The 21,560-nt window shown below is 37.7% G+C and overlaps 1 protein-coding gene across 2 annotated transcripts in view; it reads right to left on the minus strand.

Moving 5' to 3' along the window:
* Positions 1-21,560, minus strand: part of LOC306886116 (kinesin-like protein KIF26B) — a 103,212-nt gene that overhangs the window by 12,540 nt on the left and 69,112 nt on the right. For both annotated transcript variants that reach the window (XM_079442998.1, XM_079442999.1), the window contains exons 5-8: positions 18,259-18,442; positions 5,809-6,021; positions 4,779-4,872; positions 392-654 (exon numbers count right to left, since the gene is read on the minus strand). In XM_079442998.1, coding sequence (XP_079299124.1) covers positions 392-654; positions 4,779-4,872; positions 5,809-6,021; positions 18,259-18,442 — 754 coding nt within the window. The remainder of the gene's footprint in view (positions 1-391; positions 655-4,778; positions 4,873-5,808; positions 6,022-18,258; positions 18,443-21,560) is intronic.

Consider the following 21,560-nt stretch of genomic DNA (forward strand, 5'->3'; position numbering starts at 1 on the left):
ATTAGCATTTTACCCAACAATGGCATCTTTATTGGAAGTAGATTGCCAAGCTTGTTTTTTTTGTTTTGTTTTTTTAACACTGAGGGCAATGCGTGTGCCAATATTGTTAAACACACACACACACACACACAATTTAATTATCTGGGACTAAATCAGCAAATGAAAAGAAAAGTATAAATCTTTGGCATCATATCATAATGGATCTTAAAGTCTATACAGAAACAGAAACAGTAGAGCACAACAGACTATTTTCAAACAGGTGTCAGAACACTTTCCCTGTCTACCATTGGTCAGGCAAACAAATGTAAGGTGATTATAACACCTTACATCAACAATATACTGTATAATTCAAGACATTATAACAAAATTAATGATCAAACGACTATTTTACCTGCATCCCGCAGATGGGATCCTCGCAAAGGTAGACTCCTGGAGACTGACCGTCCTGCAAACTGCCTGTCGCCACCTCCGACAACAGATCTTTCAGGTTCTCGTCTTTTCCCCAGACCTCCACAGCCGACACTCGTACGGAGAAACGTGCGCCTGTCTTTTCCTTGCACTCGTTGATCAGTTTGAAGAGCCAGGAGATGGCACACGGGATGATCCCTAAACTCTGCATGGAGTCATCCTTGCCAATCATAGTGTAGGATTTGCCTGCGACGAGACCAAGAATCGAGTTAACGATGGATCGCTTTGCATACAATCACATCTCTTGTGTTATGAACGATTGGCAAGCCTTTCAAAAGCATAGAGCGGAACGATAGAGTCAAAATAGGTCAGGTGCTAAAAGCCACAGTGCCTGTTTGGCCTCAGGAGCATTACGCCAATACGTGTGGTCTATTTCACACTTTCTAATATGATATTTAGCTTGAAGACCAGCACTCTGGCATAAGCCACACTTGACAGATGTCACACACACGCTAGACAAACACATTCCAATACAATTAAAAATCCATTAAAGCTGGAAATCTGACAAGATTAGCATAATCATGCTTAGAAATACGGTCAGAAAATGCACCGTGCCTAATCACGAGAATGTTTTGTCTGCCTTAAATGGGTTTTTATTTCCAGAAAAGCTCTCGGTTTGACAGTCCACTGACACTTGCCATATGTCTTAGTGTGGTTGAGTAAGCACATACGCCGCGTGGGCAGCACTGGGCATTAAACGCAGGTTCACCCGCAGGACCACAACCAGAACAACAGCCTGTTGATTGGCAGTGTCCCTGGATTCATTTCTGGACACTGCCCTCAAACACAGTCACTTGCATAAATACCCCTGCTGTTGACATGAAAGGGGCCACTAAACAAAACCATATGCCACAGCACACTTTCAGACCAGACTGAACTTCAAAAGACGGATTCCTCTAGTTTGGATGGGAAAGAGAGCGAGAAAGAGGAAACAGAAACAGGAATCAGAGGAGATATCTGCTGAAATGGAACAAATACGCTCATTTGCACGGTTCATAGTGATTCAAACATCATAACAATTCATTAAAAAAACAAGCCAAAACAAGCCAGTCCTGCAATGGTGCAGTTGTAGCAAATAATAAATTTATTCATGATTTAATATGAAACACCTGGAGCGGATTTTTAAAAAGTGTTTAAGAAAGTGTTCACTGTTGTGGCAGGTTCTTCATTGATTTTACAAGGGAGCTGCTTAATGGAAAAAACCGGAATCAAAAATATTCTGGTCCATCATATTTCATTCTATATTTTCCCACCGAGTGCTATTTTAGTATTATTTATATACTACTATAGTATTTATTAATATTTTTTAAAATAGCTTTTATTTTTATATTTCAGTTTTCACTTTAGACATTTTTATGTGCTTTTGTTGTTTTTATTACTTTTTTCTAAAAATGTTCTATTTGGAATTATTTGTATTTTTTGTAATTTTAGTAATTCAGTGTATTTTATTTCAGCTGATTGCCAGTTTTTGAAGTTTAAGTTTTCATCTACTATTTACATTTTATTTCATTTTGGCTATATTGTAATTAATGAAAACAAAACAAGTTAGTTTTAGTTCACAATAACAACACTGATTCCACCACTGAAAGTAAAAATATTTAAGAGGTAAATGTAAATTATAAGGACTACACTAACAAAATGGTATATAAAAAGGTAATCGTTTAGTTGCAGATGGTATTTATCAGACAATAAAATAGTTCTGTATACTGATTGGTTTAATACAGCGATCCAGACGTGCTAAAATACATGCTACATATTTACTATATTGCTAAATACAGCTATGATGTGAAATACCTGTCCACCTGGCTAACATATAATTTGTCATCATGACTACTCTGCATTAAAATCCACTAAAAACAAAAGCATAACTAAAAGTGCATGCATTCTGTTAAATGATTACATTTAATTGAATTGATCTTTTAATTATATTCATTTTTTATTATTATTTGTTTTGATGCATTTTCTTTTTCATTTGATTATTTATTTTATGTCCTGACTGTAACATATCAAACATGCTCTGTTGAAAATGGTCTTTCACATCAATTAAAGTCGCTGGGCTTTTACTTCCAGGTGGAAAATAAGACGGATGCTCCTTCGCAGATGAACTGAGAGTCAGTAATTCAATCAGACTGGATGGAGAGTGGCATGATGGGAAGGCAGAGCTTATGATATTCAATTACTACAGCATCTCTCTTAAAAATGTTACACACACAAATCCATTATAGGCTTCAACTTGTCCTTAAATTTTATGGATTCTGACTTATTGCAATAAACCATAAATAAGCCTCCGGGCTGATCAAGCAGTTTCAGGGCTGGAAATAAAACTTCATTCTAGAATACCGCTAGAGTATTTTAACATTCACAATACGGCCTCTGCATCCTCACAACCAGCATAATATACAGGATCTAGAGGTCAGGCAGTATTATGCATGATTAATATTGCGCTCTCTAGTTGATTTGAAGGTCAAAAACAAAAACAAATCTATGTGTTCAAGCCAGATAAATCTTAAACGATTGCATCTTAGGTTCTCATGCACTTAAGCACCAGTGGTGACCAGAGGTCAGCTCCTCGCACCGCTCAAGTTCAGCTTGATTCTTTTGTTTCTTGTTTTTATACAACCACTTTTTCGGGCCAAATATCCAAAGTAATTACTTCTAAAGCACTAACAGGCCAGTCTCTGGGTTATTATGGCTAGTTAATTAGCTTTGCACGGCTGACCAATGAAATCACCGTAGAATGCTTTTCCAATGATGTATGAGACAGTCTTTGGTTTTCAAGAAAAGGTTAATGGAAACGAGGCATCTGAGGTATTACACGCTGTCATCAAATCACTGACCAGCAACCACAGTGGCACTTTTCCATTGTTTTCAGAGCAAACGGCTGGTTAAATTTTACACTAATCTTCCAGAAACAACAATAGACAATGACGGCAAAACAGGGTGAGATCATCTTGTAGTCTGCCATGCGTGCTATAAAACTAATTCCATCTAATTCACAGGATGTGAACGGTTGAGTATGGGACTGTCTGGGGGGGGGGGTTATTTATTGAACATAAAACACATCTGTGATATGGAGATAGAAACATTACAGTGTGACATTCTGACATTCATTAAAAAGGCAAGAAAAATATCTGCCTGAAAGCACTTACAAGGTATTAGTAAAGGGCAACTGAAGCACTTTTCTGTGATGAGCTGATATATTAGAGAAATGCTGGATGCTGATATATTAGAAAGACACAAATTTCCCTGATCCCTATATATATATATATACACACACTACCGGTCAAAAGTTTGGGATCAGTAAGATTTTTAATATTTAAAAAAAAAGTTTCTTATGCTCATCAAGGCTGCATTTATTTGATCAAAAATACAGAAAAAAAATGTAATATTGTGAAATATTATTACAATTTTAAAAAATATGGGTTTCTATTTTAATATACTTTAAAATAGAATTTATTTCTGTGATGCAAAGCTGAATTTCCATCAGCCATTACTCCAACCTAAAGTGTCACATGATCCTTCAGAAATCATTCTAATATGCTGATTTATTATTAGAATTATCAATGTTGGCAACAGTTGTGCTGCCAAATTTTTTTTGGAAACTGTGATACTTTTTTCAGGATTCTTTGATGAATAAAAAGTTTAAAAAAGAACAGCGTCTATTCAAAATATAAATCTTTGCTATCACTTCTTATCAATTTAACACATCCTTGCTGAATAAAAGTTTTAATTTCTTTCAAAAAAAAAAGAAAGAATAAAACTTTACTGACCCCAAACTTTTAAGCAGTAGTGTATATTGTTAGAAAAGATTTCTATTTTAAATAAATGCTCTTTTTTTAAACTTTTTATTCATCAAAAAAAGAATCAAAGGTTCCGAAAAATATTAAGCAGCACAACAGTTTCCAGCACTGATTAAAAAAAAAAGCATATTAGAATAATTTCTGAAGGATCTTGTGGCACTGACGACTTTGCATCACAGGAATAAATTAGATTTTAATATATATTAAAATAGAAATTTTTTATTTTACATAGTAATAATATTGCACAATACACTGTAAAAAAAAAGAAAAAGTTGAGCCGACTTAAAATTTTAAGGCAACCAGTTTCCGCAGATTTTAAGTTGGCTCAACTTTTTTTATTTTATTTTACAGTGTACTACTTTTTTCATGTATTTTTGATCAAATAAATGCAGCCTTGATGAGCATAAGAAACTCCTTTAAAAACATACAAAAATTTCTGATCCCAAACTTTTGACCAGTACTGTATATATATATAAATTCTAAATAAATTCACAGCTGTTTGTCTTTTACCTAGTTTGGAGTGTCCGAAGCAAAACACACAGCCATCTGCTCCATTGACCACAGACTGGATGACCTCAGCCACAGTTCCTGCACAAACCTCTGCCTGCCAGGAAACAGAGAACAGCCAATCAAATTCATGCACTGCAAAAATAACTGAAATGGCATGACTTAAATTAAATTAAATATTTCTGGCTTTTTTGATAAAAATATCTCAAATTATATAAACAAGCAAAAAAAGAGAAACTTGAGCAGCACTGCATAACAACACATTAAGACTTGTTTTTAGAGAATGTACAGTATATTTTATAAAAGTGTTTTACTGCACTAGCAGATATTTTCATTTAATAGCATTGTTTTGCTCAAAGTATAAATGTAAGTCACTTTAAAAATGTGTCTGCTAAATGAGTAAATGTTATTTTATTTAAAACACATTTTATTTTTTTATTTAAAACTTCTTAAAATTAGATTTTTGTGCAAGATTAGGTGTGAGATCTTCTGCATAGCAGCAATGACTTCTTGGCCATGTTTTATCAACTACCCAGTAATGCTTTGTGGTTGATAATCTTGCTTATTCAAATTCCCAGGAGGGGTAACATATAAGCAACTGCCATTTTGCTTTTAACCTTAATCAGCATTGTTAGGCACCTCAGGTTGCTCCGAGGGGCCTGCCAATTTATTAAGAACATACCGCTCAAGAAGCACAATCTTTAAAGGGATAGTTCACCCAAAAATGAAAATGTTGGCATCATTTACTCACCCTCAAGTTATTCCAAACCTGTATGAGTTTCGTTCTTCAGTTGAACACAAAAAAATATATATTTTGAAGAATGTTGGTAATCAAACAGTTGACTTCCACAGTATTATTTTTTTTTTTTCCATACTATGGAAGTCAATGGATACTGTCAACTGTTCGGATACTAAAATATCTTTAAGAGAAAAAAGAAACTATAGGTTTGGAACAACTCAAGGGGGAGTAAATCAGGACAGAATTTTCATTTTAAAATGATCTATCCCTTTAAAACTAGCAACAATCCCTCACCTGAGAGGCATCATGGGAGAAAGCTGCATCAAATGCGAACATCTTTGGAGGAACCTGGTTGGAGCTGCCGCGTTTCTGAGTTTGATTCTGCTGAGAATTAACCGCTGGATCCATGATGGTCACTTGCTTCTTACGAGAATCGACCTTCAGGAAGGAGCTGGACTCTGCCTCGCTGGCGGGCGATGAAGGACATACGCGTACCATCACTTTAACCTGCACAGAAACACAACAACATCTGCTCAGTAATGCAGCATATCAAAGTGTCATGTTGCTCAGCAGCAACCTCTCTGCGAGTAACACCACAACCAACGTTTCTGTGAACAAAACAACATGCTGCTTGAGGGAGAACAAGCTTTTAAATAGGTTTATAGCTTTATCAAGGGTTGACAGATTGTGGAAAGTTTGCATCTCCTTTCCGAACACTTTTTCTATAAGAGCACCTTGCTGTTTCAAGTGGTTTTGAACAAGTTTTTAAGACTATAAACCCCCCAAACTTTAACATGTTTTTGACAAAACTGTGTGCAGTGATACTTAGAGAGTTATTCATAACTCTTTAATATTTCACAGTCAAATATGTGGAGACAGCAGGCAAGCATTAAACCTCAATAATGCTGCAAGAAGCAGGTGCAAGATTAAGGAAAAGGTACACCAAGTAACTTCAGCTGAAGTTTAGATTTGAGAACTTGTATTTACATAAAAAAAGTTTCTTTAAATAAAAGAGACTGATTTTGAATCCAGTGAGCATGCACAGTCTACAAAAAGTCTTGTGTATATAGTCAATATATCTGGACTGCACATCCACCAAATGTTAGATAAATCTAATCTATAGCTGAACATTTACTTGTTACTTGAAACTCAGTCTGCAACTACGTTTAAGTGATGTAATAAATAGTCTAATATAACCTATGTACCCTTCCACATCACATACACACATATGATAGACATCAAACCTGGTGCCCTGTTTATAAGCGTGTGCTCAGTAAAACCATCATTGACTGAATGTAATTACAGATTAGTGGACTAGAACACACAAGTGATTGTTTGAGCCCTGCAGAAAGACAGGGGATAAATCTTGGGTTTCCTGCAAAAGTGATCTTTCACCATTCCTTTGCAGTCTAGACACAGTGGTTATAAATATTTGACTCATAACACAGATATTCAGGACACCAAGGCTGCATTTATTTGCCCAAACAGTAATATTAACAGGCCCCATCTTCACACAATATGAACTATTATTACAATTTAAAATAAAGGTTTTCTATTATTATCTATTTTACAATTTAATTTATTCCTGTGATGTAGAGCAGAATTTTTAGCATTATTACTCCGGGTACACTTTTATTATTATTTATTTATTTATTTGTTTGTTTGTACCTTGTTTTTTTGAACACCATTCCTTTGAAATAGAAATATTTTGTAACATTATGTATTTATTTGCTGTTAATTTTGATCAATTTAATGCATCCTTGCTAAAAAGTGCATTATGAAATACCTTCAAATAACTGGCCTACAAATATTCGCTATGCTAAATAAATAGCCCCGGATGAAATGAAGACCTATTGAATACATCATCCCATTTATAAATGCCTCCCATAAATAAATGCTCCTTGGTTCTCTATAAACTGTGACTAATACGCTTTCTCTCTGAGTCCTTGCTTGTTATGGAGATACGGAAATGTGGTCACAGAGCAGCTCAAGGGGCAGTTATAACATCTGTCACGCTGTGAAATGTAATTACTGAAATCAAAGCATTAAATATTAAATTTCAAGTTAAGCACATATTCAAACAACAATTTTTTTTCTGACCCTAGAACACAGCAGTTTAGTCTGTCTTCACAATGCAAAGCCAAAATCAAAGCAGCAGACATAATTACCATAGAAATACAATCTCGACGCCATATGGATTAGCAACTATAATACCATCATCATTACATTGATAGACATTTTGATAAAGCAGGAAAATTGCTTCTCTAGTCATTCAGGCATGTATTTGTTCTTAGGCACTGTGATTATTGGTTCATCTTTAGATTATTATTTTAGTGCACAAAGATAATAAAAACAGCATCTCTCAAGACTTGTTGTTTTCTAATTTATGGATCAATAAAAGATCTGAGATCATATGTAGAGGAAATATCCCTGTTATTGCCTCTGGACAGGCAACATAATTCTATAAGATTTCAAGTGGATTTCACAAAATCAAAATTTTAAAATGACAAACTATTTCCATCTCCCCTTATGCTTTCATTTCATTAATGAAATTAAAACATTTAGATTAACATTTAATTTTTTACATTTTATATCATTTCTGAAACCTCATAGATGATGTGCGTAATAGTTAATTGGCACGGAAAATTATTATTATTATTATTATTACACCAAATAATGTGTATAATTATTGTGCATTTCACACAAATGAATTCATATATATATATTTTTTTTTTTTTACTATTTAATTTGAATATCAACTTGTCAGATGTTACTCCTTAAGCAGAAATAAATAAAAAGCTAATTGTTAACACAATAACAGAATAAAATGTAATAATAATAATAATTAAATTAATAATTTGGTCTTTTATTTTGATGAGAATTGCATGAGATCATACTGAAATCTCTGGCTTTTTATTGCAAACTTTGGTATCTTGGCAAATCTGAGATGTCTTCACATGACATTTCTAGTGTAATTTCTTAAAGGAAAAAATCTGATAAGTAGGAAACTACAAGGAACAAGTAAAAACTGTACATTTTTGCCTTCCCTGCATGGGAACAGACTTCCAGGAATGTCATTATGGTGTGTTAAATATTTCATCCTGGTGTTATTTAATAGCAAAGTGAACCCTGCCTACAGTTTTTGCATATTCCACCTGAATTATGCATGAGGTGCATTGTTGAGGACACATCGATCATACACAACACTTCTGGACTAACCTGCTGAATATGTACACACAAATCAGGACAGCTCTTTTGTAGTCTGGGAAAAGAGGAATGCCTGACTTTTGACGCTGTAATGATACTGTCATATCATGCATTGCCGCCTGTACATCACCCTAATCCACGTGGCAATATTTCTAACAATGCAGCTACAGTAGATACAGTACGACTTATATATACAAGCCAATACGGTCTACTTTTGAGGAAAAGCTCCTCTCTGAGCCATGGTGATAAGTTTCAACACCAATAGCCTCAAACCGGCTCAGATCTAATAACGTGCCGGCAGACAGAATTTAATGAAACCCCTTTCTACATCCACAGTCCCTGCACTACAAAGAGTCATGTCTTTTTCTGTTCCCTATAACCAATCCTCCCAGGTTTGTTTAGTCACATCCGGCATCTCAAAGCCCATTACCACAAATAGAATTTCTTCTGTTTGGTGATTTGCAACCCATTGCCTGCATTGAGCCTCTGATTTTCAGAAGCAGGGATAAGATCACGGTAGGAGGGCTCATTAGGCAGCATATGCAGCAGGATGGAGGAGGAGGAGGTGGTGGTCTCTCTATGAGCTCTCACGGCTCTTGTGGGTGAGAACAGTTTGGATAAAGCAGCACGACTAATTAAAGGAGATGCTCTCTTCTGGGTTATTACAGATCTTTAAGAACACTGGAGCGAGAGCCAAACCCACATACTTCAGTGGTGCCCACATATCTACTATTTCTCATCATTACATTATAAAACATCATTTTATTCATGCCTAAATAAGATACAATGGCCCCAAAATGTATTTGGAAACTTGAGTGGCACATGGATGTTACTGTATAAGTTAACAAACTACCAGATGAGATATGCAAAAAAATGATGTTTTTCTCAATTCCAATTTAACTTTTTTTGACCATATTTGCTATTTAACTTAAATCAGATGGTCTCAAGGTGATTTTTAGTGAATATATGAACTTGTTCTTGAAGTGCCTGAAGAGGCAGCATAGACTACAGGAAAACTGTAGCCTACTGTTTTCCCGTAGCTTAAACTTAATTTTCATCACCAAGGCAAAATATTTAATATTTTACATGAGTCGTCAAAATCGGTTTATTTTGAATTTGATATAAGCCAACGAAAGTACCATGCACTGCAAAACAATGGCAAAAAAAGCGGGGTTTTTTTCTATCGAGTTGTTTCGGCAGCGTACACACATAAACAAACATACAACACGACAAGACTAGACTGATTCTAATGATTCAGTTCTTTTTAGTGAGTCAAACACATGCAGCGCGACGAGTATAGTCCGATTCAAAAACAAATGACTCTTAGGAGCCGGTTCTTTTTACATTTATTCATTTAGCTGACGCTTTTATCCAAAGCGACTTACAATTGCTATATATGTCAGAGGTCGCACGCCTCTGGAGCAACTAGGGGGTTAAGTGTCTTGCTCAGGGACACATTGGTGTCTCACAGTGGATTCGAACCCGGGTCTCTCACACCAAAGGCATGTGTCTTATCCACTGTGCCATCACCACCCATTATTTTTATTTTAGATTATTTTAGATAATCATAAATATACAGTGGAACGCAGTAGTCCAGTTCATGTCCGAATGACTCTAAAGTAAGTTCTTTTTAGTGAATCAAAAACATGCAGTGCTACCAGACTAGTCAGTTTTAAGAACTGACCCTTATGAGCCGGCCCCCATCATGTGCACCTTCTACAGAGGCACCATCGAGAGCATCCTGACTAGCTGCATCACTGTGTGGTATGGCACTTGCAACGCATGCTGCCGCAAGTCACTTCAACGCATAGTGAGAGCAGCTGAGAAGATCGTCGGTGTCTCTCTCCCCTCCCTCCAGGACATTTACAGCACCCGTCTCATCCGCAAAGCCCTCCGCATTGCAGGTGATCCCACCCACCCGCCACACAGCTTCTTCAGTCTGCTGCCATCAGGGAGGAGACTCCGGAGTCTCCAGGCGAGGACCAGCAGACTGAAGGACAGCTTCATACATCAGGCTGTCAGGAAGCTGAACTCCTTCCCGTCTTTGCCCCCCCTCCCCTCTTTTACCCCATGCAACACTGAACACTGATACTACGACCCAAGGGTCTGCTAGTAACGCAATTACAAATCTCTGTACATGTGGAAGAATTGACAATAAAGCAGATTTGACTTGACTTGAACTTGCAGTTCAATAAGTTATGCAAATTATCATTATTTTTCATTTTCAGTGATGCCCATAGCTATCAAAAGCATGTTTTGTGAATGAATGAATGAATGAATGAATCAATGAATCAATCAATCAATCAATCAATCAAAAATCATCTTGTTAGCTTGAGGTCACTTAGTGAAAACATTTGCACACTTGTAGAGGATTTGATCATGCATTATGATAACACAGGTTCATTGCTTATTATATTTATTTTGTATCTATACACAAAATAAATAAACATGCTATGGTTTATTCCCTGATATTTACAGAAGAGTTTAGAAAAAAATGTCATGATGAAATGCCATTTGAACACTTTTCATTTCAACGATTGATTTGATTTATATCATGGCATTTGAAGTATGGACTGGGGATGCACAGATCTTATCCAGCTACTTATATGCGCTTGTAGCCATGCAGAAAAAGCAAGCTTCATATTTTATTGTGGGCTGAAAGATCGCCTCTTGGATTACTCTGTAGAATCAATAAGCCTGCAGTTGATATGTCCATTATAATATATAGATAAGAGCAGAACAGGACTTTATATCAACCTTTAATCTGTTATCTTCCAGGCAGGGTCTGCAAAGTTTACATTTACATGCAATATAAAGTTATGAATCATTCACTGGTGTCATATTTCCTCACCGTGTAAACTGATATTCTGTTTTACACAGTTAAATGATCACAGGAATAATGGGATGAATATTTCAGACTATTGAATTCCCACATGTTCTTCTCACTCCTTGATGCCTGTAAGGTGTTTTTCTTTAACACCTCAGTTTTAGAAAGCGCTGTTAAAAATTGATTAGCCGCTGAATATAATTTCTTTTTTTTTTTTTAGGTCAGTGCCTGCACTGTCCAGAAGATTGATGAATCTGTCAAACTCCCAGGATTCATATAAACCACCAGAAATGTACTAGAGAAGAGTGGGGATGAAATGGAAAGAGACTCAAAGGATATAGGAAAATATAGATTTGCTTTGATCTGTTAAATTCAATAGATACATGTACAAATTTAGCATCCAGACGTGTTTGAAAGTCATTCATCAATTGTTTATCATTAGCAAGATAATGGAGATGCCCTTCGTATTTAATCTATAGTCACACTGTCATAAAACCCTGATGGTGCAAATCATGATCACTGTGTGAACTGGTGTGAAACGGCAAGGCTGAAGATGAAAGGGCAACATCATTCAGACAAACATTTAGAACGAATTCCTAATAATATTCACATCATCATAGGAGAAGAATGTGACATTAAATTTGCCAGAGCGCAAAGCACAATTTTATTTCAGATACTGTTTTTATTTAATTAGTTCTATTCAGTACAAATACGAATGATATGTCTGTCTTTCATCTCTATCTCAAAGCTGATCGCTTTCGGTGGGCGCCACAAAAGCAGCCGTATAGAGCATCTACACCCACCAATATCTTCTCGCACAATGTTCTTATATCCAAAGGCCACTGTTACAGCCCTGTCCCTTGAGAAAGGTGATATTTTTCTGCTGCAAATGCCAGAATTTGCATTGCCCACCATCCTGCTTATGTTCCGGTTTACTGGAGAACGATTCATTTTAGTTTGCCAGAGCAATGCACAACATGCAGCCTAAATGTGGGTGTTGTTTACAGATGAACTCAAGCTGTTCCAGTGCAAGATGACTCTTTATGAACTCACCGAAAGTTCTCAATAACAACTCACCATGTGGTTAATAATGAGTCTCTCAAAATAAGCTTTCAAAAGTCACAATTTTGTTTCACAGAAGATGCTTTAGACAAACCCACAGCCATATGGGATGGTTCTGTTTGGTGAGACTTTTTGGGAGGTGCCAGAACTAAATATCATGACCCGTATTGTCCAAACACAGATGAATATCCCCCATCCTCTGATGTCTGAGAGGAATGCCAGATATGCTGGTTTCCCTGCGATGCACTGAAGAGCAGGATCAACTTTCCCCATAAGGGGCTCCTCCGCTGTCAGCGCTCGCACCAATGCATGCGTTTGACGAATTCTGTCTGTACCAGAGCTTACTGGTGTGGCTTTAAATAGAAAAACAACAAACTGACAGAGAAATCAGTGATGCGAACGGTGTGCTGACTGAGCATGTAAATTGATAAAGGAATGCAGCCATAAAGACAGGACAGAGAGACAAACAGAGTGACAGGGGGCTGAAGACTGAGAGTACTGAAATTGCTTTTGCAGTGTATAATGATGCTGGTTTACTAGAGATTCAACTGAATGGTTTTCTGATCTGAAGTGTATGGATGAGATGAGTACAACCAGCCACTCTGGAAACAGGCTGGGGAAAAAAGTAACCAGGATGGCCGAGTGGTTAAGGCGTTGGACTTAAGATCCAATGGACGAATGTCCTCGTGGGTTCAAACCCCACTCCTGGTAGATCAATGTGAATTTTAAACAGAATACAGTCATTTGGCTGTATGTGGTTGTCTTATAAACAAACTAGTTTCTCAAAACTGGTCCTTAAGTATCTGTAAAAGGAAGAAAAAGGGGTTTTCAACACAACAAAGAGACCAGGATGGCCGAGTGCTTAAGCCGTTGGACTTAAGATCCAATGGACGAATGTCCTCGTGGGTTCGAACCCCACTCCTGGTAGATCAATGTGAATTTTAAAAAGAACACAGTAATTTGGCTGTACAGTATGTGGTTGTTTTATAAACAAGGTTCGGGAGGACCACGATCAGATAATCAATCAGTTCGGCCCAGGTGGAGCTCGTCAGCTAATCTCATTAACAAGCACAATACGTGTGAAGGGGAAAGGGAAAGGGAAGTGGTGTGTGGCCAAGTATGCTGACCCATACTCGGAATTAGTGCTCTGCATTTAACCCATCCAAGTGTACACACAGTAGTGAACATACATCCGGAGCAGTGAGCAGCCAATGCTGCGGCGCCCGGGGAGCAGTTGGGGGTTCAGTGCCTTGCTCAAGGGTCTCACCTCAGTCATGGAATTGAGGGTAGAGAGAGTGTTGGTTATTCACTCCACCTACAATCCGTGTGTATATGTATATATATATACAGCCAACTTACCTCTGTTCTATGACAGTTTTCCAGCATCCCGCCTCCACCCCAACTCCTCACTCTCAATCTAATTTCATCCCATTCTTGGGGGGGGGGGGGGTAGGTTCTCTGGGTTCGGGCTCTATCCCGAGCTCGGAGCCCTCCCTCTGGACAGCACCCCAAATATGCTTACTAATTGCTCAATCATATTATATGTTAGTGCGAACTCGTGAAATCAGTTTCTCAAAACTGATGCATCACAAAAGGGACCAGGATGGCTGAGTGGTTAAGGAGGTAAAGTGGTGTCATGATCACCAGCTGAAGTGCCCATGAGCCCCACCAGAGAGCACTCTACCCTGGACTCCATTTCTAATAATAACCCTCTGCCTAGGAACCAATCTATAGACACACCCATTTCCAATCAGGAGGACTATTTAAGCCGCACTCTTTCACACTCACATTGCGAAGTGTTGTTTTCCCCTAGTGGACTTTACTAAGCGGTTTCCTTGTTTCCTTGCCTTGTTTTCTAGTCTTGCCTTGCCTTGCCTGTGTTTTGACCCTGGACTGTATTCTGGTGTTTTGTGCACATTTTCTGCCTGCCCCAACCATTGCCTGTTTTGTGGATTACCCTTTTGTTTTTTCAAACCTACAGTAGAACTCATTCAGGTCTTCTCCCTGTTATTGATTATCCAAAGTGCTGGGGGATGGTGTCTTGTAACTGGTGATATCTTTCATAACTTTCCACACTGAAGCAGAATCACTGGAAGAAAATGTGTTCCTTAGTTTGCCAGATCTCCTTTTCCAGTGTGTATTTGGCCTGTTTATACAAGATGTTATCCCCCTTTCTGTAAGCATCTTCTTTGGCCTGACGGAGCTGTCTGAGTTTTGCAATGAACCATGGTTTGTCGTTGTTGTAAGTTAGATGAGTCCTGGTAGGAATGCACATATCCTCACAGAAACTGATATAAGATGTTACAGTCTCTGTGAGCTCGTCCAGATCGGTGGCAGTAGCTTCAAAAACAGTCCAATCAGTGAGAGAGAAACAGGCTTGTAAATCCCGCTCTGCTTCATTAGTCCATCTTTTAACAGTTCTTAATACAGGTTTTGCAGATTTAAGTTTCTGCCTGTAGGTCGGTATGAGATGAACCAAACAGTGATCAGAGAGTCCTAAAGCTGCTCGTGGGACAGAGTGATATGCGTCCTTTATCACTGTGTAACAGTGATCCAATATATTACTCTCTCTGGTGGGACATGCGATGTGCTGTCGGTATTTTGGCAGTTCGCGGGAGAGATTTGCTTGATTAAAGTCCCAGAGAATGATTAAAACAGAGTCTGGGTGTTGTTGTTCTGTGTCTGTGATCAGATCAGTGAGTTTCTGTAAAGCTGATCTTGCGTTCGCTTGCGGTGGAATGTAGACACTCACGAGAATGAACAAACAAATCTCTTGCAGTGAATAGAACGGCTTGCAGTTAATGAAGAGCGTTTCTAGATCAGAACAGCACATCTTCTTTAACACATTTACATCTATACACCACCTCTCATTGATGTAAAAGCACGTCCCGTCGTCGCACGATTTCCCTGTTGATTCTTGGTCGCGATCTGCTCTGATCAGCTGGAAGTTAGCACGCTGTCCGGTATGTCGCCATTCAGCTAGGTTTCCGTGAAACACAGAGCAGCAGAGTTTGAAAAATCCTTGTTTGTCCAGGAGACCAGAAGAAGTTATGATCCAATGGATGAATGTCCTTGTGGGTTTGAACCCCTTGTTAGCTGTGTTTTTTAGTTATTTTTTAACCTAATCAAAATAACCCAACTGCAGTTAGAGATTAATTGGAATGCACAATGAAAAAACTTGATTTTTGAAAATTGTTAAAAATCTGTTTTTGCAAATAAACTCTTCAAATGTTATTATACTTACACCAACAGTTCAACTTCAACCAATTGAACCATAAGAACATATTTGTGGGCATAACATAAGTAGACACATTGTGTTTGATTTTAATTGCTGAATAAAAAAATATATATAAATAAAAATTGTTGGATCATTTAGGATCATTATACAAACATCTTAACAAATGGGGCCCCTGGAAGGTTCTGGTTCATAATCTCTTTTCACCATTCTTCACTTAACCAAGACATTTAACTTCAGGAGGACTGTTCCTGTAATAAACACCATGTATTTCCTTTCTTTAGGAAAGAAAGTATCTTCTTAATGACTGTTACTTATTATCAACAATAGCCTTATGAACCAGCCAGGTCAGATGAGAAGAACACCCAATAATGTAAAATGTCATATCAAAGGTCTACGTTCCTCTGCATTCATGCATCTTAAACCACTCCTCACTTGAATCTCTCCTGCAGCAGAACACTTTCACCTGTGAGATCTACATGTATTCTGCAAGCAACATTCTCTCGCATCCGCCCCATATGTTCTCTCATGCTGCCAAAGCACAAATCTCATGCCTACATTTCTCAGCTAGTTGTGTTTTATGATGCCTGCATCACAAAATTAAAACTGAAGCCACTTTTATATTTGATAACGCTCTGTAACACTCATCTGTTACAGAGGCATTGGAATTACGATCCAATGGATGAATGTCCTCGTGTGTTTGAACCCCACTCCTGGAAGATCAATGTAAATTTCCAACAGAATATAGTAATGTTGTTGTGTTGGAAATGGAAATTAGGTATTTGATTTAAGATCCAATGGTCAAATTTGGGTTCAAACCCCAATCAGCTAATTTCTTGACAATATTGAGATTGTCCAAAAAGCTAAATACTGTCATCATTCACTCACCTTAAAGTCATTTCAAACATGCATGGCTTTTTTTCTTTTGTGGAACAAAATTCATGGAATTCATATAAAATGCATCTCCTGTAAGCACCTTTTGAGGGAAAGACCTCTATTTGTAAACAGATATAAATACCAGGTTTATAGGTGTGTATTTTCTAATTTAATCATAATAAAATGTGTCTGTTTTGCCTCCCTATTGTTGCTCATTTGGTTCTGCTGTCCAGTTAATGAGCTCAACTTTGAACTCTGAGCAAGATGCAAAAGAAACCAGATGCCATGATGTTCAATCGATCCAGCCTAAACACCCCAGTCCTGCCCATCTCTTTAGAACTTGCACAGCAATTGAGGCTCTGTGTTCATTCAGGTAGCATCTGCAAATATCAAGGCAAAACACTAACCAGGACGGCTGAGTGGTTAAGGCACTGCACTTCCAATGGAGCTCTAATGGACAAATGTCCTTCTGGGTTCAAAACCCACTTCTAGATACTGTCAGTTCTAGATTAAATTAGTTCAGTAAATCTGCTTTATCCTTCAGTGATGAGAGAAAGTAGACTCCTAATGTATATTAGAGAAGCTATTTCTAACCTACAACTACCCCCCCCCCCCCCCCCCCCCCCACCCCAAACAAAAAAATGAACACCAGGATGGCTGAGTGGTTAAGGCGTTAGACTTAAGATCCAATAGACAAACATCCTTGTGTGTTTGAACCCCACTCCTGGTAGCAAAGTAATGACTTCTATTCTGTAAAAACTACAAACAGAAATGGAATATCTCCAATACTTCTGCCCTAGAGCAAATGGTTACTTTGAACAAAGAACTGATGGACAAAACCCGAATGTGAACAGATGAGCTTTTTCTAATCAGTTTGAATGAGGAACAACATATTTGAGAGTATCAGTCACAAAACCTGTGGCAAACTATATTTGGTCCAAAGGATGAGATGTTGGTATATAATAGTGAATTATTTGTTGCATAATGTTAAATATTAAAAGCATGATTCTATAACCTGGAATCTGTTTAACTAATTTTCAATCAAGTGCACCTGTTACATAAAGTGAGAAGTGAGTGATTCATTTTACACTTGTTTTTTAAAAAAAGTCTTAAATATTAAAAATAATTGAAGCACAGCATGTAAAATCAGAATAACTTTCAAAACCATTCATCACCACTCACTACAAACCTGCTTTCCAACATGTATCAAATCGACATGCCAACATCTCTCTGCATTCTGCAACTACATTTTTTCTTGCCTTGCTTGGTCATTCATGTGCTCAGAACTCGTAATTATTATTATTTCAACTCCACTTCAAGGGAACATTAGCATTGGTATTGCTGAAAGAGATAAATAAATAATAAAAGTAGTCTGTTATACATTGATTAGATGTTGAAATTAATCTGTTTAGCTTGCAAAAGCATTTATATATATGTCCATATGTTGGTGAAAAACACACTCAACAATGAGAGTAAAGGCTAATAAAACAACAAGAGCTAAACACAGACCTTTTTGCTAGATTATTAAAGATCGTACCTTGCCCATGCCGGGAGTGTCTTTGACTTTGTTGACAGCCCGTAAGAGGCAGGGCGGAGCAGGGGGCGGAGACACCTGCAGGATGCCACTGAAGTTGGTGGGAAAAAGAGGCGGATCACATGCCACAGGGGGTGCAGGGCGCTGCTTCTTCTTCTTGGAAGACAGATTCAATTTCTGGGCAGCCCTGAGGATAAACAAATATAAGCAAAGTTAAAACTAGAACAGATGTGTATGTGTGCATAAATGCTGCAATCCCTCTGCTGTTTACATTGATTTTGAGTTTTTGTTTGTTTAGGGAAAGTGTTCTGTATTGCAAGTTTAAAATGCAGCTTGTAAAGTTCAAATGTAACAATGCAGAGCAAAACTGATTTTATGAGCAAACAAGTTAAGCTGCACAATTTACATTTTTCTGTGAATTTCTAGTGTCCATCTCAAAACAGACTGATGAAGATTTGTTGTTAAGTGAAGTGCCATACAGCCAAGTATGGTGACCCATACTCAGAATTTGTGCTCTGCATTTAACCCATCCAAGTGTACACACACCCAGAGCAGTGGGCAGCCATTTAAGCAGTTGTGGGTTCAGTGCCTTGCTCAAGGGCACCTCAGTCACAGTATTGAGGGTGGAGAGAGCACTGTACATTCACTCCCCCCACCTACAATCCCTGCCAGCCCAAGACTTGAACTCACAACCTTTAGATTATGAGTCCGACTCTCTAACCATTAGGCCACAACTTTCCTAACTGCTCTTTCAAGCCATTACGTGCAAGTCACAACCAATCAGCAGAGAAAAGAGACATCTGTAAAGTCTTTGATGTCACAACAATAGCATTTCCAGCATTCCTGTGCTGATTTCTCACAGAGAACAGGAAGGATCTGAACTTTCTCAGAAGAGAACTACAGAGAGAAAGAGAGTGAGAAGAAAGAAGAGTACAGGAGTATATTTTTATGTATTCGAGTCAAACCTGGCTTATTGTTATGAAATGAAACCCTAAGCCATGCTCCAGAATATCTAAAATCAGACAGACAATTGTACAGCTTAACAGGCAGACAGACAGACATGCAGAAATCATACTCTAGATTTAATACTGTCATATGGAATTGATGTCAGTGGCGTTGAAATATTGCAGCAGAGCGATATCTCAGATCTTTATCTAGTTTCGTGTATATTCCATTTAGCTAAAGCTGTAAAGCCAACTCCTTGTTACAAATATGGTAGAACCATCACTTCTACCACAAAAGACTACTTTATAAATAATCTTCCTGATTTATCTCAATTCCTCAGCATATCCAATAGCTCGGAACAACTTGATGATGTAACAGAAACTATTGACTCACACTTTTCTAGCACTTTAGATACGATTGCTCCTTTACGCTTAAGGAAGATTAAGGAAAAGAGTCCAACACCGTGGTATAATAAGCACACTCGGGCCCTAAAGAGAGCAGCCCGGAAAATGGAGCGCAGCTGGAGAAAAACAAAATTAGAGGTATTTTGTATTGCTTGGCGGGAAAATACCCTATCCTACAGAAAAGCATCAAAAACTGCTAGATCTGCTTACTTTACGTCTCTTTTACAAGAAAACAAACACAACCCCAAGTATTTATTTAATACAGTGGCTAAATTAACAAAAAATATAACATCAGCAGGTGCAGACATTAACCAGCAGCACAGTAGTAATGACTTTATGAACTACTTTACTTCCAAGATCGAAACTATTAAAGATAAAATTTTAACCATGCAGCTGTCAGCCACAGTATCACATCAGATAATGCACTATAGATCCCTTGAGGAACAATTCCACTCATTCTCTTCTATTGGAAATGAAGTATTGTATAAACTTATTAAATCATCTAAACCAACAACCTGTATTTTAGACCCTGTTCCATCTAAGCTCCTAAAAGAGGTGCTTCCAGAAGTAATAGATCCTCTTCTGAATATTATTAACTCATCATTGTCATTAGGATATTCACTGTTATGCTGATGATACCCAGCTCTATATTTCTTCGCGACCTGATGAAGCTTACCAATTTGCAAAACTAACGGAATGCATAGTTGATATCAAAAACTGGATGACTAGCAATTTCTTACTGCTAAATTTAGAAAAAACAGAGGTGTTAATTATTGGACTAAAAACATTTGCATGCAATAACCTAGATCACTGTCTAATACTTGATGGCTGCTCTGTAAATTCTTCGTCATCAGTTAGGAACCTAGGCATACTTTTTGATAGCAATCTTTCCTTCAAAAAACATGTTTCTAGCATTTGTAAAACTGCATTTTTCCATCTTAAAAATATATCTAAATTACGACCTATGCTCTCAATGTCAAATGCAGAAACATTAATTCATGCATTCATGACCTCGAGGCTAGATTATTGTAATGCTTTATTGGGTGGTTGCTCTGCACGTTTAATAAACAAACTCTAGCTGGCTCAAAATGCAGCAGCTAGAGTTCTTACTAGAACCTGGAAGTATGACCACATTATCCTGGTTCTGTCAACACTGCACTGGCTCCCTATTAAACATCGTATACATTTTAAGATCCTGCTAATTACCTATAAAGCCCTGAATGGTTTGGCACCTCAGTATTATCGCATTATTTTCCTTCACGTCCGCTGCGATCTCAAAACTCTGGCCATTTGATAATACCTAGAATATCAAAATCAACTGCGGGCGGGAGATCGTTTTCCTATTTAGCGCCCAAACAACTCTGGAACAATCTACCTAACACTGTTCAGGAAACAGACACACTCTGTCAGTTTAAATCTGGATTAAAGACCCATCTCTTTAACCTGGCTTACACATAATACAGTACACTATCGCATTTCTATAATTCAAATCCGTTATAGGATTGTTAGGCTGCATTAATTAGGTCAACTGAAACCGGGAACACTTCCCAAAACACCTGATGTACTTGTTACATTGTTAGAAGAATGGCATCTACGCTAATAATAGTCTGTTTCTTTCTTATTCCGAGGTCACCGTAGCCACCCAGATCCAAACTGTATCCAGATCAGATGGTGGATCAGCACCTAGAGATGACCTCTACAGCCAGGACACCTAGATGAGCCCCAGAGACTGATCCCCAGTGAAGACCCTGTCTCCAAGACGGCCATGGGGACAAGACCACAAGAACCAGATGAGTCCTTTGCACAATATGATTCTGCTTTAGCCTAGATTTAAACTGCTGATTTTGTCTGGCCAGTGGAGAATGACACTATTTCGACAAACTATTTCCCTGTCTAAATACTGTAAAGCCGATGTAAAGCTGCTTTGACACAATTTGCATTGTTAAAAGAAAGAAA

Source organism: Barbus barbus (assembly GCF_936440315.1).
Source record: "Barbus barbus genome assembly, chromosome: 20".
Taxonomy (NCBI): Eukaryota; Metazoa; Chordata; class Actinopteri; order Cypriniformes; family Cyprinidae; genus Barbus; species Barbus barbus.